Genomic DNA, 27,004 nt, shown 5'->3' with positions numbered 1-27,004 from the left:
AAGTTTCTGAGAAATAGGTGCAAACTGCAAACGGGCAGGTGGCATGGTGAGAGCTCAGCCTCTGCCCGGCATAAGGAATGGATCAGAGCTGGAAAAGTAATCACGGAGCAAAGGAAAACGCATGTTCCAATGATGCCAATCAGGTAAGATCACCCCACAAACCCATGACCTTGGGCAGCAAGGTGTCAACAGACCCCAGGGCAACGGGCAGCAGTCAGGGTGAGTCTCTGTGAGTGTCTCCACGCATCAAAGGGCCTCTAGAGCGAATAACCAGGAATCCCCTGCAGACTGGCTGCCACGAAGCAAACTGCCAAGTTTTTCTGGATGGATCTGGTGGATGTTCTCTGTGAAACACACAGGTTCAGGACAGACCAAATGACCCCTTCACTGGGCGTACACCTGGCCGTCGAGGATTCGGACTTGGAATTGGCCTCTGTGTAGCCCGGCATCATGGATTGTCCCATTGCTCAGTGTTGATCAGTTCTGATGTCAAAATAAAGGCTGGATAAGGGTGAACAAGTAGACAGCTGCCTCTTTCAAAACCAGGCCTTTCCTTTGAAAGGTTGCCTAATTACACTTCCCTTCATTTATAAATTTTGTTTGGTCTATCCTATATGTAAGATCATGTAGAGTTTGGGGGATATGTTCTATGTTCAGAAGAGGCATGTTACAGATACACCTTCCATCCTAAATCCTAAATCTGCCAGAGTCCCCGAGATGAGTAGGGCAGGCCCTTGTTCAGTAAAGCTCACCCTTATTCCTTTCCATACTCCCTTGCCAGACCCAGTTCCCTGAATCCGCTCTGTGACCATGGGCCTGTATCCTCCAAGGCCTCCCCACAGGCAGAGCCCCACCTCCTATGTCTGCAGGCAATACCCCACATCCCATGTCTCCCCATGATCCCCTGTGGACAAAGTATCTGAAAGACCCATGCCCATTGGAATGAACAGGGGTAATATCTATGAATAAATGGTGCTTTCTCTCCCAGGGATCAGCACTTTGAACAGGGACCAACATCTAATCCATCAATTAGTCAATCAACAAATGGTTTATGGAGAACCTGCTGTGTGTTTGCCCTTCACTCAAAGAATCAGCACACTTTTGGAAGGCTCTCAGACATCAAGTGTGGGTTTTTATAGAGATTCAAAGACTTGTACTGTGCCACCAACACACACTACTGTATCCCAAGCCCCGCTCTGGGCCCAAGCTGCCCATCTGCAGCTGCTCCTGCACCCCCGCCCCCGCCTCCCCAACGCGGCCCCTGGGGCTCCAGACTGAGTGTCTAACTCATCCAGACAAAATGTTTGGCTCCAGAGCCTTGGCTGGAGGCAGACTGCATTTAATTGAGTAATGGAATTTGTTCTATGGGGCAGCCATAAAAATACTAGTTTGTAATAACCTTTTATGTCCTTTAAACACTCCTTCAAGTGTTTGTTAAAGAAAGATAATTTTAATGGCAGAAAAGAGGATAAAATGTTTCTCATTCTTGACAAGGACTACTAGGACCTCTCATCCAAGATATGGAATGCTGCCGGGAGAAGTCCATGCAGCTTCTTACGTTTCATTAGCTGCGGAGGCGGCACGGACACGGGCCTAGGGACCAGTTCTCTGTGCCTTTGGGTAAACATGCTTGGCCGAATGACGACAGAGGCTCTGTGAGCGGGTGGGCATTTCACCCACGACGGCATTTAGACTGTTGCCTTCACACTCCTGGCCACACACTGGCTTTCGTCCTGTGACTGTAGTGTTTGGTTCAAGGAAATACTTGAATAAGACCCCTGGCACCTTAGAGCAAGTGCACTGAGGTAATAGAGATGGGCATGGGCCAGCTTGGCTGGGGCAGGCTCGGAGAACAGAACAAAGCCTATCGAGCGCTCAGCCGGCCTTCCTGCTCGACCAGAGGCTGTGCCTTCGGCCTCACCATCTACTCGAAGTGCTGATGTGCAAGGCCCCTGGGACCCTCCTACACTACCCTTCCGTGTGGCATGTGTTCTCTGCTGCAGGGGAAGCCTACAGCTCTAAGGTCCCTTTGCTTGCCAGATGTGTTCCTGAAAAGTGAATCTTTCTAGAAAAATCTGTATCATCTGTAGAATCCTACTTTCTGTAGGCCTTCATGACAATTCAGATAAATTCTCTCACAATAAATATAATAAATACTGAACATAATCACCCAGTAAACATGAATATATTAGCCCCCCAAAAGACTTAAAGAATCTGAATCCTTCCTTTGTTAGAGTCAAAGTTAATTCATGTTCCACTTGAAGGTGTGAAATGAAGGAAATCAGTTAAAATCAGGTTTGTACCCCAATTCAGATCACATATAGAAAGGGTTCTTTGGGTGTCCGTTCATCTGTCTGTCTGCTCACTAGTTCACTCATTCATTCAGCAAACATGACTTGAGCCAAGTACTGCGGGCAGGGAGGCAGGGGGCAGGGAGGCAGGGGGCTGACAGGGATGTGCTTCGAGGGATCCGCAGACCTGTCCAGATAGGGATTTGGCTCTCACTCCGAAAGCAAAGAAGGACGGGGCGGCGGGGGAGGGGGGAGGGGGAAGTGGGGAGGGAGATGGGAGTGGAAGGGGCCTGAGAGAATGAGGGGACCAGCAGACGGGGCTGGCGGGATGTGGGACTTGTACAAGTCTCCCATCACATAGGGGATTTCTTAAGTGCTTGCTGAGGTCTGATAAGATAATGTCTGGGCCCCCCTCCACTCCCTGTTCCTGCTTCCCTCTGAACGCTCTGGCTGGAGCTGCCCCGCCTGTCACAGGCGGCTGCCTCCCTTCCTCAGCGGCTTAACAGAGAACAGACCGCGGAAACATTCATCCCTGTCTGCCTCGCAGCTCTTCCATACACGGCGCGGGTCACTTCGCTGGCCCTGCAGCCGCTCTGCCCAGGCATGTGACAGCTAGTTCTCACGCAGCCCTGACCACAGTGGGATCCTGGGTCGGACACAGGGCGCCTCTGCCTCCACAGGCAGCACAGGGGCGTCTGGGACTCACCAAACCCACGTTCCTTTTCTCATCTCCCACCCTCCTAGGCGTGAAAACGAATTTTAATCCTGCAGAGTACTCTCAGGTGACTGCTGAGATGAGTTGAATCTGAGAATAAGGGCAATGGTGGCCACAATCTACTCCATGAGCCAGAACATGGACTCTTCCATTTGATCTTTTGGAAAGCCTATGAGATGAGTACTGTTATCTCCCCAGTAAGTGAACAAGTGGCAGAGATAAGGCCCTGGCCCAAGTGCACACAGTAAGCGGCAGAGAAGGATTTGAGCGAGGACGTTTGATTGGGCTCCATCCTGTTCTGGCCCCTCTGTTCCTGCAGCCTGAGGGGCACTGATGGCGGCACTCGTCGCAACACGCCAAGCCCTCGAGTCACCCTCTAAAATGTAATGACTCTCGGCCCTAGATGCGTAGCTCAGTTGGTTAGAGCATCGTCCTGATATGCCAAGATTGCAGGTTTGATCTCCGGTCAGGGCCCATACAAGGAGCAACCAATGAATGCATAAAAAGTGGAATAACAAATCTCTCTCTCTCTCTCTCTCTGAAAATTCAATAAATTAAAAAAAAATTCAATCAATAAAATGTAACAACTCTCAATCCAACACTTGGTTTTCTCGTGGGCTTGTTCTATTTATCTTCCTGTCCTGTGTCCTGTCCACCTGGGTAGGCACCCTCAGCTGCCTTTAGTGGAGGGATCAGAGCAGCTTTAATGAGCCTGAAGAATAATTAGGTGCTCACTAAACAGCAATGACGCTGTTGTCGAGAAGACAAAAGTTGGATTGAGGAAACTTATTTCCTTCCAACATCTTATTTTACTATATCCCAGGAGCATTAGTGTTAAAGCCTCTGGCTTATGGCCACTGTTATCTTGCACTATAAATATAAATTTTGTGTAAATATAAAATTGGTTCACAGTAAGTAAGGAAGAACTATTTAAATTAAATGCAGAGAAAATTTTAAAAATGGGATTAGTGGGGGAAATTCCTGGGTCTTTTCAAACACCACTTTGGAAAAGTAGAGACAACTGAACTAAGTTGTGCACGGAATCTAATCTTGTGAGGCATAAATCATGTTTTCCCCAAAACAGATTCAATAATTTTTCAGATTCGATTATTCTCTTTCTCCATGAATGCTACTTAATAAATAGCATGGCTACATCCCTCAATATTCTGTAAGAGAAATAAAATAAGATTTTAGTTATGTCAAATGTGCAACATGCCCTTGGAGAGGAATGCCACAGCGTCACGAGAGACACTGTGGGAGAATGGTGGTGTGAGGGATGAGTCAGGGCGAGAACGAATCCGAGTTCTGTGTTCCTTTCCCAATGGGCCCTGGAATCAAACTTCTGGCTCTGCCCACGGGAGACTGTTTTTTTGTAAAGATGTCCACCATTATAATCCTAACTAAGAAACTGGTCTATTACATGTAGGTCACATCAAAGTGATCACATCTGTAGAGAAATACAGCTCTGAGCCCCAAACTCCATGGTCATGTCACAACAGGGCCCAGACACTCCCTTGGAGGAAAACTCAGCAGAGAAGGGGCACCTGTCTCTCTCAACCATGACACGACCCTGGGGACAAGAGATAAGGCAGACTATGAGTCCCTAACCCCCGCTCTGTTCTGTGATTGTCTGGGCTAGTGGCCCCATGCAGGCAGCCAGCTGGGTGGAGACCCTCTTCTCAAGGCGGGTCCAAGAGAAAAGCACGCTGGGGAGGAGCCCCCTCTCCACCGCAGTCACTGGGGTCCATCCGGCAGAATCATACCCGTAAGGATAGCTCAAGTGCTGGTCAGCTTCAGGGATTTCTAGGGCAGGTCAACATTCAGGCGGCCTAAGAGGACAGGTAGCTCTGGGACAAAACACCTGCCCCAATATTATGAAAAGAAAAACCAAAGTAGAAAAAAACAAAGAAACAAAACAAACGAAACAACCATAAAGCTCAGAGAACATTCTCCCTCTGTCCGATGCACCAGCCGATTGGAGGGCCTTGGCCAATGTGTGCCGGACCATCCATTCCACAGGCTAGAACCCAACCACATAATTAGAAACATTTTGCTTCATGAGGCAGTGAAGGCACCAGCTGGGAAAGCAACAGAACCGAGCCGTGGGAGCCTGTGAAGTGATGAAGGTGCCCTTGGTGTGTCCCTTCTGGCTGCACGTTCCAGGCATTCGCAGGGCGTTCGGTGTGTGCAGGCCCAGCCACCAGCGGCAACAGGAAAGTGGACATTGAATTTTCTCAGAGGATTCTCAAAAAGGCTCACAGGTCATACATTTTTAGGTTATGGGATGGATTCTGTTTAGTTTCCTGCTATAGCTGGACTATTACTGTCTTTGACCAAATGAGCTACGGCCCAAATATGTTGGGTATTCATTATCCACTTGCTCACTGCCACCATTAAGCAATCAAATAAAAGACAGGGTGGAGCCCAAAAGGCGAAACTTCGTGTTGATTTTGCAAATTATTGTCTTCTTATTCCTTTAACCTCTTGTGAAAAGCTGGAGTTTATCACCCCTTTAAATGGAAATCAAAGTAACTTCCCTTGTCTTAAATGTCTGCGGACTGAGCCATTACTAATAAGTTAAACCTGTTGCAGATAAACATTTACATACATGCAGTGCTGTTGTCGCTGAAGTAACCGCATCACAGGATGAAATGTGTTTGGCTAAATAAAAAGAATATACGGCTGTTTCGCATAAGATTGGAATGGAAACGATACCAAAGGATAGTATGTTATGTCAACAACAAAAACAGGCAAAATATCTCTCTGGCCAGATTGAAGTGGGAAATTAATTATGACTGTGTGATTGTTCCCAGTGACATCATGTGTCTCTGTAAGAATCTGGTTCTCTCTAGACCAGAGGGCAGGGCCAGCACTCTGCCCACACAGGCGTGGCTGCCCTGAGACTCCGGGGACTGGCAAGGCCACTGTGTCTCTGTCTCTGAGGTTCCTGGCTCACCCCTGCCCACCTCTGTGAGGGCACACCCTGGGTTGGCATCCTTTCTCTTCTCCCCGCCATGGTCCCTGACACCCTCAACACACACACTTGCTTTTCCCAGATCCTCCCGGGTGATTCTTGCACTAAGGTGCCCCACTGTAGCCAGACCAGGAGAGACCGGGTACCACGTTTCTGCCATTTGGTTACCTGTTCACTGAAGTAATAGGAGGGCAATAAAGGCAAATACTGAAGATAATCTATGGAAGACCTCCAAAAGCCTTTCATGCGTTTCATTTTAAAATGCTATTCAACAAATAGATTTCTTATCATGAAAAAGAGCAAGAGAAAAATAGGCAAACGATATAGACAAGCCATCCACAAAAGAAGAGATGCAAATGGCAAGAGAGGCAACTCAGCTTCCTAGTATGCAGGGAAAAGTCAGTTAAAGCCACACAGGGATACTATTTCATCCCCGTCAGGCAGAGAAAAAGGGAGTTGCTGCCTTGGCCTGGAGCAGCTGGAATCCCCCAGGCAGGTGGGGGGAGGTGGACGAGCCAACGTTTTGGAGAAGAGTTTGTCAGGGAAGATGCGCATGCAACTGAGGCCCCTGTAATTCCACTCCAGGCCTCAGACCTGAGCACTCTAGCTCTCTGTGCCCGAGTCCCCTGGAGACCTTATTAACACAGATTCTGAATCAGTCATTTGGTTTAGTGTTCTTTACCCTGGAAACAAGCGTGCCAATGGGTCACGCAGAATCACGGGGTCCAACATATGCAGCCCAAACCCCATCACCTCCTGTGTGAACCTCAAGGGTGGCACCATGGGGGCTTCCTGAGTTCGAATTCTAACTGAACTCCCTGTCTACTTGGAGTCACTCTCCTGTCACTTTTGGGAGTCCAGACATGGGGAGGCAACTAGCCTTCCTTCTGGTGAAAAGTCATAAATCCCTTTCCTAGGCACCACCCCTTCCTCCAGGAAGCAGAGCTGGTGAAGCTGCCACTTGTGTGACCAGCAAGGGCCAAAGCTTGGGGGCTGAGCTCTCAACACACACCAGGGCCACAGCCAACACACGCGACATCACAGAACTGAGAGGAACCCTGCTTCCTGACTCGGTGCGGTCCCTATGAGAGTTGGCACACTGCCTACACCGGCAACTCCACACCCACCACTTGGGCAGGAGCAGGAATTGGGCTCCAACTAAAGAGAAAGTCAGTTGCTTTGATTTAGTTGAATCCTCTATTTGGTAGGAAAAGAAAAAATAACTGGCCAACCTAGGCTAACATTAAGTATTTTAAGCATCCTAATGACCATAAAATCACTGGTTTTTACCTTGGTCATGCTCACCGGCAGCAGCGAACCCCTGGGGGAACCACCTCCAGCCTAGAAAGTGGCCCCTGATGCTGGGAGAGAGGCAGAATTATAGCCTCTGGCAAAGCATCCCAGGCAGGGCTTGGCAATGGGCTGCCCTGAGCCCACCCCCGCCTGCCAGAGCCATGTCAGGGCCTTTTAACCTTCCTAGGACAAAGTACGAATTGAGGGAGGCCTGGCCAGAAACGACAACTACCCTGGACAGGGGTGACTGCAGCACCCTCCACAGGCCAACGCTGACTGCCACGTAGGAAACCTTTTGCTGACGAACTGGTGGGCCTCCTGGCACCAGTGACAATTCCCTGGAGCCCTCCTCCGAGTCTGCCCTTCCCGGTCATACAGGACTAGAGGGCAGGTACCTGTGGGCGAGTCCCTCACCCCAACTCAAAGGCACTTACGAGATTTCCGGTTGGCCCGGGAGCGCTTCCTCTCCCGAGGCACCACTCGCTGACTGGGCACCTGGGTGGCCGACTTGACGATGCGGTCCATGATCTCATCAGCGGCGTCATCCGTGACATTCGGTGAGTCATCGGTTCCCATGGTCCATGAACTAGCGGATCCTGAAGAATTAAACAGGGAATGCGATGAACCCAGAGAGGAGGATACCAAAGAAAACGCACAGCGCTGCCCCCGGCAGCTGAGCTGCACGCAGCGGAGTAGAGTGGGAAGCCCAAGCTCAGCAGAGCCGAGGGCTCGCAGGTCCCCATTGTGGGGTACAGGGCACCACTCCAGCCACCATCCTCCAGGCTCTGTACTCCCTAAAACCCACACTTGGGGCACTTAAGTCACAATACCTTGTACCACAGCTGTACTCTTGTCTTTCACTGCTCTTTAATTTCCTATGCCTGGATGCGTCCCTCCACCTACCAGGTCACAGGAGGGCAGACCCCCCTCCCCACCCCAGACCCCATGCCACACGGTGATGTGAACATCACAGGTGCCCAGTGATGTATGTCCAGTAACGTCCAGAGACATTTGTGAAGTCAACTCTCTATCTGTGTCTGTATGTGCCCAGTGAATGTTAACTAACCCCAATTTCTCACTCAGTGGAACAGAAATCAATGGATTTTGAAGCATAGTTTATCTTTGAAATATCATAACAAGATTGTCCTCTACAACCAGTAAAGGTGGAATTGACATAAATTCTCTTTGGTACACTTCTGTGCTTGCTGACCAAAAAAATACATTTATTAATAACTCCAGGTCTGGCATGGAAACATCTGCCTATCAACAAGCAAGAAGAAAGCCCCACAAAAACATAATTCCCAAGTCACGTTAAAGAGTTATAAATCAACTAGAGGCTTGGTGCACGAATTCGTGCACAGGTGGGTTCCAGCTGGCCCGCCCTAATCAGGGTCAATTGGGCTGGGCCGGGCTGGCTTGGGGGAGGGGCCAGGGGCAGTTGGCAGGCAGGCCCCACCCCCTGGTTGAACTCCCGTTTGAAGGCCTGGTGGAACTCCCGGTTGAGGGACATTTTGCATGTTAGCCTTTTATTATATAGGACTAGAGGCCCGGTGCACGAAATGTGTGCATGGGGGTGTGTGTCCCTCAGCCCAGCCTGCACCCTCTCCAATCTGGGACCCCTCGAGGGATGTCCGACTGCCCGATCCTACCAGGATCGGGCCTAAACGGGCAGTCGGACATCCCTCTCACAATCCAGGACTGCTGGCTCCCAACTGCTCACCTGCCTGCCTTCCTGATTATCCCTAACCGCTTCTGCCTGCCAGCCTGATCACCCCTTAACCACTCCTCTGCCAGCCTGATTGATGCCTAACTGCTCCCCTGCCAGCCTGATTGCCACTAACTGCCCTCCCCTGAAGACCTGGTCACCCCTAACTGCCCTCCCCTGCAGGCCCGGTCATCCCCAACTTCCCTCCTCTGCCGGCCTTGTCACCCCTAATTGCCCTCCCCTGCATGCCTGGGTCCCCCACAACTGCCCTCCCTTGCAGGCTTGGTCCCTCCCAACTACCCTCCCCTGATGGCCATCTAGTGGTAGCCATCTTGTGTCCACATGGGGGCAGCCATATTTGACCACATGGGGGCAGCCATCTTGTGTGTTGGAGCAATGGTTAATTAGCATATTACTCTTTTATTAGATAGGATGCTATTTTAATATACCAGGATGAACTTCCTGTGAAATCTCTTCTATAATATGGGAAATATGCTTCTGTAAGAAGACAGATATACATAAATCTGCTCAAAATTGTGAATTTCCTCTCCCTACACTTCTTTTTGTAACAAACACACAACTTCAAAAGTCTGCAGTCTCCGTCACACCCACACAGCTCTGCCACTATGTGGAAAAGCACCACCGAGCAAGTGTGGCTGTGTTCAGTAAGACCTTACTTACAAAACAGAGGCAGAAATATAGCCTCTGGCAAAGCATCCCACTTAGCAGCCCTTTGCAGCCACAACCTGGGTACAGGAACCTGTACCCGGTGATGGGGACCAGACACCCATGGGGTGGTTTCCTGGGAAGATGTGCCCCACCCAGCCCAGAGTTACCTCGGCTCATCCGGCTGCGTGTGCGGATGCCCAGCACCGGGGTGGCATCGTCCATGGTCGGAGACGAGGTGTTCAGCACAGCCTTCATGTTCTCGTGCTCAGCGGCGTCCTCTGCGTAGCTCAGGCCCTGTGGTTGGCTCGCAGGTGCTGGAGAACTGCTGGAGAATTTGCCAGACTGCAAGACCAAAGGGGGGTGATGGTGTGAGCTGACATCCCCAAAGTCAACTCAAGCCTATAAAATGCTTAGTTGAGGGAAACCTTCTCTTCTGTCCCTCCCTGTCCTTTGGTTTGTGTGTATCCTGCAGACGCAGTCCTCACGGCAGTCACCAAGGTTGTGGATGAATAATGATAACATATCTGTGAACACGGAAGTTCTTTTATCGGAAAGAAAAGCCCTGGTCCAGAAGGACCATGCCCATCCCTCCACTGTCCCAGGCATCTCGGCTCTCTGCAAGTTCCCTCAGTGGGTGCCTACCAGGGGCGACTGAAATCAGCTCTGGGAAGAACTCAGAAACCAAATCCGTTTCCAATGCCAAAGCCCTGATACGAGGATCAATATATTTAATGTGTTAATTAAATATATTGAGCTTTAAGTTTTTAAAATTTAGTATCAGAAAGCAGTTAAAAATTTCCTACATATCACTTATGATAGTCAAATTTTAAAAGTGGGATTCAGCCACAGAATGATATAAGATTAAGAGTTGGGAAGAAATTTTCCAGATCTAGTCCCACCTCACTTTACTGAGAAGGGAACTGAGGCCTTCCAAGATTAAGTGACCCCAAGGGGGTTGGTTTCAGGCACCAGATCAGAACACGACTCAGAAATTCATGCTGAAACTGAGTTTGGTAACACTTACTACTTCAAAAATATAGTTGTTTAAACAAGTATTATGTGCACACAATATTCTCTAATTCCAGCTGAACAGCCAAAACACAGATGTTTTACAAGAGGTATGCTAGCACATCGGGCCACAGCACACAGTGCCCAACATCTGGGTGAGACATAGCATTCTGTTAGGTTTGCAGAGAGGAGCTCTGTAGATCTGGGCTTCCTCTTTTCATCCAGCGTCTCGGCCACCGCAGCAGAGAGCCCAGGACACATCTGTGGCTGGCACATCTGTACTGCTCCTCCCTCACCTTCCAGGCCAGCCAGCTCAGACGTGGACTCTGGATCTGACATCTGGACCAAGAGGAGAAGCCCCTGCCCTCCCACCCCTCACACACTGATCCCACCAGACCCAGTGGATGCCAATGGAGGAAATGGGCACAAGTCAGAGCTACCCAAAGCTGCTGAGCCGCTGGTCTGGCCTGGCTCTTAGCCACTGCCCCATGTCCTCTCTGATTTTAGGGCTCTTCACGTGGCTGTTCTAGAACCTAGTTCTCATACTTGTATTGCCAAAGGCTCAGACAGCGCAGGAGGGAAAGTTCCCTGACCACTCTCCTCGCAGTAGAGAGAGGTGTGCTGGTGCTGCCACTCTTGGCAGGGCCTGGGAATCAGGGACAGCTCGGAAAAGCAGTCAATCCGTCAGCCCCTGGCACACATGGCAGGACAAGGACCCTTGTTAGGAGGTTAGTGATCACGCAGAAACCAACCCGAAAACGTGCATGCATGGTTTAGAGCACAGAACCGTGCTGACACTGCAGGCTGCTTAGGTTAGACTCTCCAGCGCCCCTGGAGGTCAAACGTGGCATTCTACACGTTTAGACAGAGTCCTACCTCCATGTCATCCTCTTCATCAGTCTACCCCAGAGGACAGGACAGGATGGAAAAGACAGAAGGGATTCTTAGAAGGCACGGAAGTCAGCAAAGATGAGATCATCTCCATGTCACGTCACATTCCAAATGAAGAAACTGGCCCCATGACCAGGGCACACCCTCTTGATTTGGGAGCGGCCGGGCCCTGCCTCCCTAGCCCTCCTGCCCTCCTCTGGAAATTCCTCAAGGTCTATCCTGACTACAGTCAGAAGGGATGTGGGGGTTCGGGCCAATCTCCCGAGGCTGCTCATGAGGTTGACAGCCAGCTTACCTGGTTTCTGGCCACTCCATACCTCACCCCCAGCTCTGTGTCCTGCCCCTCACGCAGCCACATTCTGTGGAACCCACCTCCACTGCCCCCATCAGGGCCTCAGTAAGGGGACTGGCCTCCCTCTGCCTGGCCCCACCTGTTAGCGGCCGCTCCCCTCTCATCCCCAGTGCTGGGCCTCCCTGCCCAGGCTGCCGGTCTGCGCCTCCAAGAACCTTCCACACACAGGACAGACAACGCAGGAACGGCTGCCCACGCAGAATGGGTCGTATTACTGCTCCCTCAGAACCATGAGATTAGGTTCTCTTCAAAATCTTACCTCCCTGTGCCTCCTGGAGGCTGTCAGAACTGACTGGCCATACTTTCAATTCTCAGCAACTCTCACCAGATAAACTCCCTGAAGTCACTTCAAATAAAATCCCTTTTCTAAAAATAAATTGAAGGTGAAAGTCATACCAATCTCTTAATTTTAAATCAACATGCTCTCAATTTAACGTGTGCTTGCTTCCAGTGAGGTTGGAAGGCGAGGCCAGCTAATGGGACACAAGGGTGTTGAGAACTGACTACACTTCTGGAAGCTGCAATGACACAGTGCTCCCAGTACATCACCTTCCCAGCCAAGTGGCATCGTGACAAGAGGTGACAGTTCTTTGGTGCCAGCTTTTAAAAAAATCTTAGAACTTATTTAACCAGGATTTGGGTTTTCCTTCAGCAACGAGTACACATGTGAGATGCCAATATACAAGATCTCTAGCCCTCCCAATATCCCCAAAGTAACTAGCATTCCCTTTTCACAGAGAGGAAGCTGGAGAGAAGGCAAGGGCCTCACCAGGGTTACTCCTGCCTCAATGTGGGGGTCCTGGGGTGGGCAGCCTGAGTTCGCACAGCCCAGCTGGAGTGGAACGACAGCAGACAGGGCCGCAGTGGCCTATGTCACCATTTTGCCTAGAACCAGGTGGCGACACAAGGATGAGGAATGACTTAGTGTCTCCCTGATCCTCCCTGGAGGACTCCTGGACTTTAAGGAAGGAAGCCTTCTGCATGTTCAGAAACAGCGGAAGAGGAGGAGAGACCCGCACATACAGCAGATACGGGGCTGACGTTACCACCACAGGGTCTTTAGATTTAACCCAGGCAGCTCTGTGCCTTAGAAAATAATGGTTTTTTTCTAAAATTGTCCCTCTTTAAGGGCTGTCACTTCCATCCTCATTGCTCAGCCTCTGCAATAAAAGTGACTGGCTGCACAGTTTTCTCCAAAAATCGCTTCCAGCTCTAATGCTCGGGTTCTGCTTCTCCATCTATTGCTTGGGTTTGTTTTTAGTGATTTAAGTGGTGGAGATGTTTTTCTTAACCAGATCATGACATCCTGAGGGTATAAGCTTATCTTTTGCAGCACCCACATCTTCCTCGTTGCCCCATGCTGTGCTGGGCACTCAGCGGGCGCTTGCTTACTTGAGATATTGGGAAAACGGGAAGCTGTATCCATTGCCGTAACTGACAATACTCTGATTTACCAGCAGATGGCAACCTTTCTACACAGATGATGCCACTTTGCCCACTAAAAACAGGGACTATGTCCAGGATAAACCCTGAGGAAGCCAGTACTGTCCAGATGTTAATGGGAATTTAAATATTTTTGAATCAAACCCTAGAAAATTTTATCCCTGCTTATAAATAGGAAAGCTGAGTGTTTACAGAGAAGGACAGAATTTAAAAATTAGTGGGATCTGTAAAAAAAAAAATCTCAAGAATTTAGCAAGAAATTTTGACGTGTTTTCATAACTATGAGCATATTGGACTTGTATTTTTCACCCTCTAATGTGTCTCATTTCCACAAAAATAAGCACTCCCCTTTTACAACTTTTAAAAATAATACTTTGGAATGAAATGTGGGACACAGTTTGCCCAACTGGAGTCCGTTTGCTTCCTGAGCTGCTGTCCTCCAGGAGGTGAAAGATTCAGTTGAACCCAGACTTCAGCAGAGGAGACAGGAGACTCGGCTGGTGGCACTGGTGTCCGGGGGACTGCGGAAAGGGCACCTTCCGCAGAAATGGAATCTGAGCACTCTCTAAGGGTCCAGAAAATTCCAAGGAAACAGGGGTCTGGGTGGGGGAGGTGGTGAGGGGATTAGTCCCTAGTTCTCCTCTGCCTTCTTTTAAAATTACTAAGATAATGTGTCCAGGTCTCCATGGAAAGGCCAGGCCCCCTCAAGAATGCGGGCAGTAATTGTGTGCTCCCTGTTTCTCCTACAGCATGAACATCTTCTGGGCACAGAAGGCAGCCCCGATAAGGTCTTCTTAATTGATTTTATTCCTCCCCAAAGAGATCCACCTGACTCGAGTTCAGCTGAGGCATGCAAAGGATGATAGCTTAGTCGCTAACCCATTCCATTCCCTGATCACTGAGAGCCAAGGTGCTTCTCACCTATAGAGGCAGATGGAGTAAGTTTCGCAAAGGCACATCAGAAAGAGGCACTGTCTGTCTCTGGCATCCTCATGCCTCCCTTCCTCTTCCCTTTCCAAGCATCTCCCTTCTGAATACCCACGGCGCCCACGGCCCAGTGGGCTCAGGGATGAGGTGGGAGAGATGGGGGAAGAGCCCAGGAATGGGAGAGACATGTGAGTGTGCAGAGACACCCAAAGGGGATCCCTTCCCACCCTGATAACCTCTGACTGAAGGGTCTGCCAAGAGCCCATCCAATTGCAGCTTTGAGCAACCGCATCAATCATTTCTCTATTAAGATGCCTCGAATGGCGGTCCACGTGTCAACTGATAGGTTATAAAGCATCGTTATGATGATTAAAATCCTGAATCAATTCCCAAATCGGTACATTTGTCTTCCTGTCAGTGGCATTGCCTTCCATCACAGAGGCTGAAAACGGAAACAAGCGTTTAATGTCATCGGCACCATACAGCACACCCAATATGGGTAACCAGCTCCTCCTCCAGCCACACATTCTAGTTGCTCATTTGTTTATAGCAGACTTTAAAGAAAAGAAGAGAAAAGAAAAGAAGCACAGTCCCCAAACTGTGGGACATTGTATGGCTGATTACACTCTCAAAATAAATAAACGGATTTCCTGAAACTTACATCGGTGATCATCTTCCCTCTGGTCTTATTTCTCTCTCTGTGGTTGGCCCGCTTCTGTTTCTGCTGCAGAACCCTTTCCCTGGTGGTGCGATACTCCAGGGCAAATTCACTAATGATCCTGCAGAACTTGTTTATGTTCACTTCCCGGATCGCATACGGCGGATGCCCCATAAAGAGCAAAAAGGAATGGAACCTGCAAGGAAAAACAATAGGGCCAATGACTTCAGTTTTAAGGAACAAAAATTGATTATCTAAAAACATTCAGTAAAAAAACCATCAGCACAAGACAATGTTCTTCTTTCCTGGGGCCTTGAGGTTGAAGAATCCTCTCAAGTGACAACGAGACTAGAGGTCAAGTTCAACTCACTTTCTCCTTGGTGATGGTGAGATGGCAGGATTGCAGGAGATTAAGTACCTTTTTCTTTTTGCTTATCTGTGTTTTAATGCTTCCTAAAATGGATATGTGAAAGTTTTGTAACAAAAATGAATATTGCAGTTTCTAGATTACATAAAAATTAAATAAGAAATAAAGAAATGTTGCTTAGCAATTCCTTGGGAACCTGCTCCAGTGAATACTTGGAAAAGACATGAACATATTATGAACAATATGTCAATTGATGGTTTATAAAAAGATGCTTGTAAAGTTTTCTTTGAGTAAATATTTTGATATCTTTTCTTGCAATTTTACATACAATCTTAATTTAATTGGAACACATTGAACGAGATGCACAAAATTATCTCAGCTATTTAATTTATAAATAAGAAATTGTTGACTGTTATTTACTTAAAATTTTTGTAAAAGAAATTAAATGAGCAGACGTGTGCCCAATTTTTAGTTTTCAGGATATGAGGAAGAAGATAGTAGGAGACAGAGTGAAATTTTTATGTAAGCAAACAGTATTATATAAATCATACCACTATTTGTAGACAAAAACTTTTGGTGTTGACCATTCTAATGTGTACACTTAGAAAAAGGTTTGGTTTGTTTTTCAAATGAGTGACACTGACTTATTCTTTTTGTGAAAAACAACTAAGTAAAACATACAACAGGAATTTAAGGTAAAGGGGACTGAAAAATGCTGTTTAAAACAAAAAAATGCTAGTAAAAGTATGAAACTCTTAGAAGAAAACAAAATGTTATGACTTTGGATTAGGGAATTATTTCTTAGCTATGATACCAAAAGCATAAGCACCCAAAGAAAATATAGATACATTCAACTTCATCAACATTAAAGAGCTTTTGTGCTTCAAAGGACTCTGTCAAGAGTGAAAAGACAACCCACAAAACGGAAGAAAACATTTGCAAATCACATGCCTGATAGGGAGTTTGTATCCAGAACATATAAAGAAAGGTTACAACTCAACACTAAAACAAACAAACAAAAACTGCCACAGAATTTGAACAGAAATTTCTCAAATAAAGGCATGCAAATAGCCAATAAGTGCATGAAAAGATGACCTTTAGTCATCAGGGGAATGCAAATCAAAACCACAGTGAGATGCCCTTCACACTCACTAGGATGGATACAATGATGCATGTGGTGAGGATGTGCATAAACTGGAACCCTCCCGTGGCACTGATGAGGCCATAAAAATGGTTCGGCTGCTGTGGACAAGTCTGGCGGTTCCTAAAAAGCTAAAATGGAGCTACTTTATGACCTAGCAATTTTGTTCCTATGCATATGCCCAAAAGAAATGAATATATGTGTTCACACTAAACCTTCTACACAACTATTCATAGTAGCATTAATGTTAACAGCCAAAAAGTAGAAAAGAAGCCAAATATCCATCAGCAGATGAATTAACAACAGGTGGTATCGTCATACAAGGTCTCTCATAACTGGGCTATTACCTCTCTGACTGTATCTGCTGTGATCCCAGCCGCACTGGAACCTCCTGATTCCTTGACCAAGCCCACCTCAGGGCCTGTGTGGCATCTTAACCTTTCCTTTTGCACTGGGGACCCTAAGGGAACATGGGGTCCTGCAGGGACTGAGGGAAGGGGTGGGGAGGCCACTCCACTGGGAGGACCCTAGGCCCTAACAAGGCGTCCAGTACCAGCTGTTCCCTGTGCCCAGAGCATGGTAGCACCCTCTCAATACACAGGTCTCTGCCCAAATATCACATCTTCAGAGAAGCCTTCCCACCGTAACTACAGTGAATTCCTGGCTCATGCTGGTTATCCCACTGAGTGATCAATAGTGGGTAAACTGGGATTGAGGTCACATGAGACCAACATCATCTGGTGACCAGCTTACCAGGGAGAATTATCTATATATATAAAAGGTTAAGTGACCGACCGACCGTCCGTCTGTCCAACCAGCCGGTACATAGGATGCGCACTGGCAACTTAAAAATAAACGTTGACTCGCGCATGCACAATAAATATACAGCTCTTGCTGGCACCAATCGCATGCGTGTGTTTCTATCTGTCATTGTTGATTGTGAATTGGGTTGTTTTTGTTGACATTCTGAAGCTGAAAGAAAGCTGCGGCATCGACAGAGTATGTCTGAAGACCAACTATTGGCACAATGTACCTCTGACACGTCATCTCTGACACTTCTATTATAGAGAAAGGGCGAACAGTGATAATAACATATTTCTTCTAATTAATTTCCTTTCAATGTGCATGGATCCGTGTACCGGGCCACTAGTATATATAAAATTACACACACGCTTGGGTGCGCGTGCGCGTGCGCGCGCGCGCGCACACGCACACACACACACACACACACACACACACACACACATTATAGCTTAAGGAATAGACGTAGCACTGAGTTTTCATGTGTCCGGGATAAAATGGTTAATGTGACCAGGCAGAACAGCTTTACAAGACTTGCATAAAATTGCTCCAGTTTCATGATATTCCAAATGAAAACTATTTGTTTATTTGAGTAGTTTTAAGTGGGAAATCACTTGTATCATACCAAGCATGGAGGGCCAAAGCAACTCGTGCCCTGCCTCCCTCCGTGACCACGTCAAAAGCAGAGTGTGCTTGGATTTCAGTGAGAAATCTGACAACATCTCGGGTAATGTCCAGATTACCCAAATGGGGTATTGCTGCTAGGAGGGCAGCTGTGAGGTCTGGATGGGGTGCAGTGAGGGATCTGAACAACCAAATTCCAAAAGCACTGAGTAGTAAATAGTCGCCAACCTGGAGGGAAGACTCTGTTCCTCATTCCTGTTCCTAACAGTTAAAGATGACCCCCATCCCCATGCCTACCCACCCTGAACGGTCCGGAGCAAGACCCAGGAGGTCTGGTTACCAGAGTAGCAAAGAACACAAGCTGGGAGAGGGCTCCCCGACAGACAAGAGAATCAGGTTCTTAAAAACAGTCACAGGGAGGTGAAGTGCAGCACAGGGAATCCAGTCATCAATATTGTAATAAGTATACATGGTGCCGGGTGGGTGTGAGACTTACTGGGTGATCACTTTGTAAGGCACATACACGTTTAATTACTGTGCTGTACACCTGAAACTAACAGAATACTGTACATCCACGGTAACTGGAAATGAAAGGACTGTATGACTTCATGGAAGGCGAAGGAAGGAAGCAAGGACAGAAGGGGAAAGGAGGGAGGGAAGAGAAAAAAGAATAAAAAATATGAAATGTTTATGAACAAATGAAAAAAGCACACATCTGTTTGGAAACGTATAAAGTGCTCAAGCAGAGCCCGGGGAGTGTGCCGAGGAGCAGCCCTCGGGCACGGCTGCAGCGGAGACGGCCCCAGGGCGGGTTCCTCACACAGCCGCAGCGGGGCTGTCTCAGGGCCCACCACCCGGGCTCCGCTGCAGGCCGACCACACACCGCAGGGCTGCAGAGCTGCATGCTCACTTGCCAAGGTGCGAGGCCCAGGGCAGAGCGCTCAAACCTCCGAGATCAGAGTGACGAAGCCAAGGGAAAGAAAGCGGTGGTGCATGGGAGGCAATGCCCTGGCCTGGGACACTGGGAGACCCAGGCTCTGGCCTGGGTGCTGCCTCCACTTCCAGGTGAGATAGCCCCGGACGGCCCTGGAGCCATCCTAGATCCCTGCCAGCCTCCTTGCAGGGAAGCAAGGCCTCACACATCACTGCTGTGTCTCCCAGGGTCCTCTTGGAGCCTGTGACTCTGAGGAAGGCTGGTCCAGAGGGTGGCACCAGGCAGACCGCAGCACGAAGCCACCATCGAGAATCAATGAGTGGAAGGTCTTGGAGGGCAGACTGTGGATCGTATAAGAAGGGAACTTGCCCGGCGGGGGTAGCTCAGTGGTTGAGCATCAACCTATGAACCAGGAGGTCACAGTATGATTCCTGGCCAGGGCACATGCCCAGGTTGTGGGCTCAATTCCCAGTAGGGGGCATGCAAGAGGCAGTAGATTGATGATTCTCTCTCATCAATGATGTTTCTATCTCTCTCCCTCTCCCTTTCTCTCTCTGAAATCAATAAAAAATGTTTTTAAACGAAGAAAAGGGACTTTTCTCAAAAATCAATCTGCCTCACAAAATGTGTGCTGTCTGCAGGCAGGACTGTTCAAACAGACGGGGAGATTCAGGGCTCAGCTTGTCAGCGATGTTATAGATTCAATTTCTGATCAAGGAGGAGTTGTGAATGACATCTCTAAGATTCTTTCTGACCCTAAGATTCAGTGGCATTATAGTATTGTGTGTGTGTGTGTGTGTGTGTGTGTGTGTGTGTGTGTATGCAAGAAAATTAAGCGCCCATGAAACAAACATGTGCATCAAAGGCACCCTGGCCATGTACCAAGAATTTATCTATCACACAATTTTTGTAAATTTAACCTTCAGATCTTGGTGTGCAGAATATTTTCAACATGCCCTTTTACTGGTGTTCCCATATGTTCCTCACTCTGCTTACCTGTTAATTATTCTTCTGTGGACAATCTTTAAAATTATAATTCGCTCAGCACAGTCTTTTAGGAACTCTGACATTCGTTGTTTTAAAACGGGTTTCATTTCATGTTTTGCAATTGCCTTGAGGTGATCCCATGAAGCTTTGCATCTTCTCTCCATCTGACATAAATTATCCTGAAGCTGATCAAAGTCAACCTGAAAATCAGAGAGAGAACATTGAAAACGCGCTGAAACCGCCAGACCCCAACCTGAACCAGGAAGCCCAATTGCCTCTGGGAAGAAATAAACATCAAAACCAAATTTACATCTTGAAATACAAACATATTTATGGCCTCGAATTTATCCACATGTGGATCTGTCATTATCTCGGCATCAAATTATTTAGTGATAAAACCGGTCTGCAAAATGAACCCAATGCAAGCGGCAACCTTTTTTTCTTTTTGCCCCATTTGGAAAGAAGAATCTTAGGCAAGTCTTTGAAAACTGTAAATTAAAACATGATCTCAAGGAACCCTCGTACGAGATGAACTGAGCAGATGGGTCATAAAATTTTTCAGCACACTCTTGTTCTTCCCAGAGGTTGGAGGAATGCACCCCAGTCGCACATGGATGGCTCTGATGTGTTCCAGCGAAGGGGCAGCCTGCTGAGTCTCCTCACAAGGACCTGGGTCAATAGTCACCTTTAGTAATTGCCAATGTGAGTGGGCAGAAGCCAAGCTCCAGGCAGAAATACGTTATTTAGTTATTAGTTTGGAAAAGGCCTGATACTGAGGGGGTCCCGGGGCCGTCACTGGGGTCAGCCTGGGGTCAGGACACCCAGGCCAGGGCTACTTTGGTGACATGTAGGCTCCACCTAGGGCCAGGCCCTGGGAAAACACAGGACCACGTGTAAAAAGGGAACCAATTTGTTCTAGATGGTTCTGGAAACAGGATCACGGTGAATCTAGACAGACAGACAGACTTCCTAACGAATTGTCTCGTGGGAAGGTGCTCATAGGGGGTGTTAGAGCAGCAACTGAGGACCCCGGTTGGGATACTCACGGGGGCTTTTTGCCTTGGTCAGGGTATAGAAGGAATATTTGCAAAGACTTCAGAGCAGTGCCTGGCACAGAGTAACCATGGTAGAGGTGCCTGCGAAATAGTGTTTCCTAAGAAACCCCTTGTTAGCCTCTGAGCTGGGGGATCGCTGGCCGTGCCTCCTCCCGCCTCAAGGCAGGTCCACTGCCGGGCTGGCTCAGGGGCCACCTGCTCAGTGTCCCTGGCAGTTGGCAGCCTGTTGGTCCTGGGGCAGGTGGAGGAGCGTCCCAGCCCCTGTGTCCCCACAAGCTACTTCTGTGGAAGAAGGCGGAGGGAGGAAGAGCTCTGTGGACAGACCTTAGAAAAGCCCCTTTTGCTTCCTCCCCCTTTGCTTCCTCCCCCTTCTGCCCACCACTCTCTCCTCTGCTCACACTAGATTCCAATGTGACCCAGACCTAAAGGTCACTCTGCTTTCAGCTCCTTGGCCTGGGTTGTGTTTCCAGGTGTTTCCACCACACCCCTCCCTGTGCCTTTGCGGTTGCCCCCAAGATCCCTACATCACCCACCTCTGCTGCATTTGAGGTTTCTCTGGGCTGTTGAACCTCAGTGATGCTCCTGCAGGGGGCGCAGCTGGCTGTCCAGCGACTGCACTGTCTCCCTTCTCACACACCACCGGTTAGTGAAGGTTTGCACTTGGCACTGCTTTTAGGGGCTTGCAGCTGAGGGACCAGGGCCACGTACGGTTACAGCCCTACAAACCCATTCCCTCTGGGGACCATCACAGGGACGGCCAATCTGCGGGGCAGGGGGCCACGCGAGCCCATTTCCTGGCTCAACACCTCACTGCCGGGTCCTATGGAAGTCTGAGAAGGAGCCAAATTGCCTCTTTTTGACACCTTTGCCCACATTAAACAAGCTGGGAGTTTTCATGCCTGAGAACCCAGCCTGGTGAGTAACACAGCTCCTCCGTGGACACAGCAGTTGGGTCCGGGATGGCAGGCTTGCTCACATACCTCAGTAGGAAAGAATCCGGCGGAGAACCAGAGATGGGAAAAGGATCTTAAAAGTGCACTCCAAAAGGCACGAGACGAGTCCTAGTCACAGACTCCAGAGCAGGGGATGCAAGTGGCCCTTGGGTGTCTTACTGCACAGAGCCTGTGCTCCTGAGAGGATAGACCCCCCTGAGGGGGAGACAGACCCTGCTCCGGGGTCACACGTACCTTGGCTGACCTGGTGACGGCCCCGATCTCCGAGTACAGGTCAGAGCTGTCAGGGAAGTTCTCCACCACCATGGTGCACACATGGTGGAGGAGCGACTGCTTGTGCACGGTGTCTTTCACTTCCGGAACCTTCTCGAGGTAGCTTAACTCAAACGCTTTGGCCTGGTAGGTGAACATCAAATAAAAGGCAGGAAGGACAAGTTTTACGCAGGTTCTTAGAAAGACACAAAAGGTTAGACTCGATGCCCTGTTGGAGCAGCCCAATATATATTTTTTAAAGATATGTTTTTTATTGATTTCAGAGAGAGGAGAGGAGAGGGAGAGAGAGAGAAAAAAATCAATGTTGAGAGAGAATCATAGATTGGCTGCCTCCTGCATGACCCCCTCCCCCGCCACTGGGAATCAAGCCCTCAACCAGGCATGTGCCCTGACTGGGAATCGAACCGTGACCTTCTGGTTCACAGGTCAATGCTCAACCCCTGAGCCACACCAGCCAGGCAGCCCAATATTTGGAGTGAGCTCCTTTGTGGCTGCAGCTTCCCAGGGCACACACTCTATCATTCCTAGCTAATCACACCTGGATGAGCCACACTGAGAATGAGATGAGCCTCCAGCCCTTTCCCACCACAGCCCTCAGCCATGGGCTGTCCCAGGGGTCTACCCCGAAAAGCAAGGTGCTGGGAGGCTGGGACTCTGCCATCTGGGTATCTACACCCCCTTTCTCCCTTTGCCTATTTCTATTCTACTTCCTGGCCAAAGATAGGCCCATTTTTAAACAAGTCTGTTTATAATGCATATAATTACAAATATGTGAGTAGTAAAAAACAAATATTTGGCCCTGGCCAGTGTGGCTCAATTGGTTGGGTGTCATCCTATGTACTGAAAGGTCACTGGTTTGATTCTTAGTCAGGGCACATGTCCAGGTTGCAGGTTTGATCCCTGGTCAGGGTGTGCGCGGGAGGCAGCCGATTGATGTTTCTCTCTCACATCGATGTTTTCTCTCTCTCTCTCCACCTCCCTTCCTTTCTCTTTAAAATCAATAAAAACTCATTTAAACCCAAATATTTGTACTTACATACATCAGACAAACAACAGAAAAGCCTAGAAGAAAATACCTCCAATACCAATTTTGAGAGTAGCTGACCTTCGAAGGAATAGTGTGTTCATTTTTCTAAGTTTTCTTATTTATAGCAAGATACAGGTTCAAATACATAGGCCCTGGTATTTTAAGAACAAATGTCTTCTAGACTTTTAGCAAGAAAATACAAGAGTTGTTTTTGGAAGACCAGTTGTGCTTTGGAAGGCCAGTGGTACGGCCTCCACCGGCAAGCGAAGGGCAGGGATCCTGCCACAAGGGAGGGAGGGGGAAGGGAGGGGAAGACTTACATTAGTTCCATTTAGAAAGTTCCCGATGGCTAAGAGAGTAGACAGGATGAAGCCCAAGGTTTTATTGTTCTCCAACTGGTCTATTCCTTCCTTCAGGTCCAAGAGTGGTTCTGCCACTTCCTTTCAATTAAAAAAAAAATTGGAAGAAGATGATAATGTTGATTTTGGTTTTACTTTGTTCTTTTAACTTCTGTACAAGGTAATAACAAGTTCTCCTCAGTACAGGGCAATCCCACCAGATCTGCACATGCTCCTTGCCAAGGAAAAATGCCAAAGTGGCAGGGAACAAGTCTAGTCCCCAAAGTCTCCCCAGTGGTTAGACCAAGTGGGGACCTGTGGCTAACAGAAATGTGTGCTGGGGGATAGGTAACCTGCCTTCCCCCTTTCCCACCCATCTTCCAAGCACAAGCAGGACTTAGCACCCCGTCTCCTCTCATCTCACCATGGCTGACTTCTAAGACACTCCTCCCTCTCATGCTCCATCAGAATCTGAACCGGTCTTCTTTGCTTTTCCCCTACCAGGCAGATGACACTGGACACTGTGACCTCACTGTCCCTGGACCACCCAGGTCTCCTAACTTCCCCTCTAGGCACTCTGGCCAGTTACCTCTTGGCCTGGGGTCCTTTCTAGAAGGCCACCACCCTCATCACTCCCACGGCCTTCCTCAGTCCCACTCTCTCAGACTGGTAGCCTGCCCTGCAGCCTACTGGCCTCAGTCCCTTTTTTACTGTCACCGTGCAGTCCCCACTCCCATGTTCTTACTGAGTCTCTCCCAGAGCCTGCATCCCAAGGCTAGAGGATCACCTTCACTCTGCAGCCCAGCTTCTGTCCTGCCTGTCCCCAACCAGAGGTTCACCTTCACTCTGCAGCCCAGCTTCTGCCCTACCTGTCTGTTTTCTCCATGACGCCACCTCACCTGGCTGGAGAGAGCCACCTAAACCTGCTGATTGGTTTTGTGATCAAGTCATGCCCAGTCACCTGAGTAGTCCAGGTTAATTCATCCCTGCTTGGTTCCCAAATGAATTCAACCACAGCGGCTTCCTCCTGAAGCCCCCCAGACCCACGCCACCTCTCTGGCCCTTGTATAGCACGGTGCTCTCTCCTCTGCAGTAAGGGAAGGCCATGCAGCCTCTCCACCTGTGCTTTGAACGCATCTCCTCTGGGCATTTCCTCTCCATTAAACTCACCTCCAGCTCACTGTCCACCTCTGCCCTTTCCTCTCCACTAGTTCCATTTGCTCAGCTGCCAAAAGTGCTCATACTGCCCGGAGTCAGAGAGGACTCCTGCTCCTTCTGCCTTCTACTCAAGATGAGTGCACACACCCGCCCCCCCCACCCCCGCCCCATGCCTTTACTGTCAGGGTCCCTTTCCTTCTGTGCTCCTCTCAACCCCTTGCAATCTGTTTCATCCTCAACTGTCTTCTGCTTTCTTCTGAGATATGCTCTCAGAGGGACCCAATGACCTGCTAACTGCCACAGTCAATAGCAGTGTAGACGATCATCATCAAGTGGATGGATTTCAGATCACTTTCTATGCTGTGCTTGTCTGTATGCTCCAAATTTTCTACAATGAACATGCAGAATCAGAAGAAAAGTTAATAGTTTGTTTTAACCCACAACCATGTGTCTGAGCCTGGTGCCAGGCACACACATTAGAATAACCCATCACCGGCAGGATCCTGATCACTCAGTACAGACACAACCTCATCATAATCAACTCACCCTCCCTCGAGGATGACACTCCGCTCCCTTCCCCAATGCAAACCTGACTTCCTCAACACGGGGATGCAGGACTGGCTGCCTCTCCTCCTACGTGCTTACCTTTTCTGTGGTTTCATAGTCCATTTTGAACGCCCAGAGGTGGAGCCGCGCCGAGAGCTCGCTGATGGAGGACAGCGTGAGGAGGAACTGCTCCGCGCTGCCCAGCGGTGCCTCGGGGTTCGCCAGCTGGGCCTCCTGGATTTTCTGCTTCTCCTCTTCCGTGGGGATCATGGTTAGAATTTTCTGGAAAAGACGGGATGATACAGTATATGTTCTCGCTTAGTGATGAAACCTATCTCACCCCTTTGATGTTGTGAAATTCATATTATAACTTTCCAACCAGGTAGGCGAGATGCTCTGTTGTCAGTGTTCTATGGCATACAGGTGTTACATTGTCATAAATCTAATGTACATTAGAGAAAAGCCCCACTGGCATCTAAATTGACATTCCTTTGTTCTAAACGTCCCTACTTCCCTCGCTCCCCTTTAACCTGTTTCATAAGCAACTTGCCCCCAAATGTTCTGGGTCTTGTACATGAAGGACATTCTGAAATCCATCCACTTAATGAAGGTGAGAGAAAGGTGATAGGATAAGATAGAAGATTAGAGAACTGCTTCCTGTTCCCTAGGAAACAGTAAAACATCTCAAGAATGTATGTTTTCTAGTCCTCATTGATTCATTTTAAAGCTTACAAAAATGAGTCACTTTCAAATAACTCAGATTGACTTATCCATAGGACATATAATTTTAAGTATTTTAAACGCTTAAACTATATTTTAAAATTTATATAGAAATGAAAACACTTTAAATGATATCAAACTCAATTGAACAGGTAGTGAGTTGGCCATTTTCCCTCTGGCATTCCCCAGCCTGGGTGTAAGGGAGTGGGAAACCTGGGAGAGGGTATCAAGTGCAGAGCGTTCCAGCGAACCCTCTCGTCCTGACTGGGGGAGTGGGAAAGGGGTCTCCTAGCAGAGGCAGCAGGGGCTGAAGGCACCTAAAACTCTGGAGGGAGAGAACTTTCCTCTCCAATCAGTGATGCTGTGGTCCAAACCCTTTTTGCTTTTCTTCTCTCTGTCCTCCCTTGGCTTGGCCCTAAACATGAGCATAGTCACAGAAGGTGGATGGCAAAGTGAGGTAACTGAAGCCCCAGCTTTCAGCTGGAAGAACAAAACAGAAGGCCCAGGGCCCTGGAAAGTACTGGAGAGGTCATGGAAAGCGAAGAGCCTGGCAAAGCAAGTGTATAATGTTGTTTAAGAACTTCTGAGTTCATCCCTGAGCTGCTCATGTGTGAGGCTGACCTTAACCAGCACATCAAAGACTTGGAGACCTGGACTAGCCTTTGAAAACTTCAAAAATGGATCCAAAGCTGGAACCAGTCTGCAAGATGCAGGTCTGAATTCTGGCCTGAACCCAAGCAAGGGAGGGCTGGTTTTCAGTTCTATGTATGAAATAGAATTACCCTGAAATAAAACCTTCACAAAGATAATGCGAGAAAAGAAAGCTCGAGACCAATGTCCCTGATGAAATTAGATGCATAAATCCTTCACAACGTAATTTAAAATATATAATGAATGTCAGTATGTTAAGATATATAAACACATGACTATATTTTACATAGCAATATAACGAAAATAATAACCACAAGGTTGGTTCAATATGCAGTAAGCAATTAATACAATTAATCTACCAGATTAATAATCTGAACAAGAAAATTCACATAATTATTTCATTTGATACAAAAATTTTTAAAATAAAATTTAAAATTCATGACAAAAAACAGATAAACTCCCAGCCACCCAGCATTAGGAGAGATTTCCCATACTTGATAAAT

At 48.3% G+C, this 27,004-nt stretch overlaps 1 protein-coding gene across 2 annotated transcripts in view; it reads right to left on the bottom strand.

Moving 5' to 3' along the window:
• The window catches only part of FHOD3 (formin homology 2 domain containing 3), a 376,750-nt gene that overhangs the window by 824 nt on the left and 348,922 nt on the right, over positions 1-27,004 (bottom strand). For both annotated transcript variants that reach the window (XM_008158248.2, XM_008158257.2), the window contains 7 exons: positions 25,230-25,412; positions 23,409-23,528; positions 22,023-22,184; positions 19,790-19,980; positions 14,930-15,122; positions 9,815-9,989; positions 7,708-7,869 (listed from right to left, as the gene is read on the bottom strand). In XM_008158248.2, the coding sequence (XP_008156470.2) occupies positions 7,708-7,869; positions 9,815-9,989; positions 14,930-15,122; positions 19,790-19,980; positions 22,023-22,184; positions 23,409-23,528; positions 25,230-25,412 (1,186 nt within the window). The remainder of the gene's footprint in view (positions 1-7,707; positions 7,870-9,814; positions 9,990-14,929; positions 15,123-19,789; positions 19,981-22,022; positions 22,185-23,408; positions 23,529-25,229; positions 25,413-27,004) is intronic.

This window comes from Eptesicus fuscus, chromosome 12 (genome assembly GCF_027574615.1).
Source record: "Eptesicus fuscus isolate TK198812 chromosome 12, DD_ASM_mEF_20220401, whole genome shotgun sequence".
In the NCBI taxonomy this organism is placed as follows: domain Eukaryota; kingdom Metazoa; phylum Chordata; class Mammalia; order Chiroptera; family Vespertilionidae; genus Eptesicus; species Eptesicus fuscus.
Note: the sequence above shows the minus strand (reverse complement) of the source record. Positions and strands in the feature narration are given on the sequence as shown.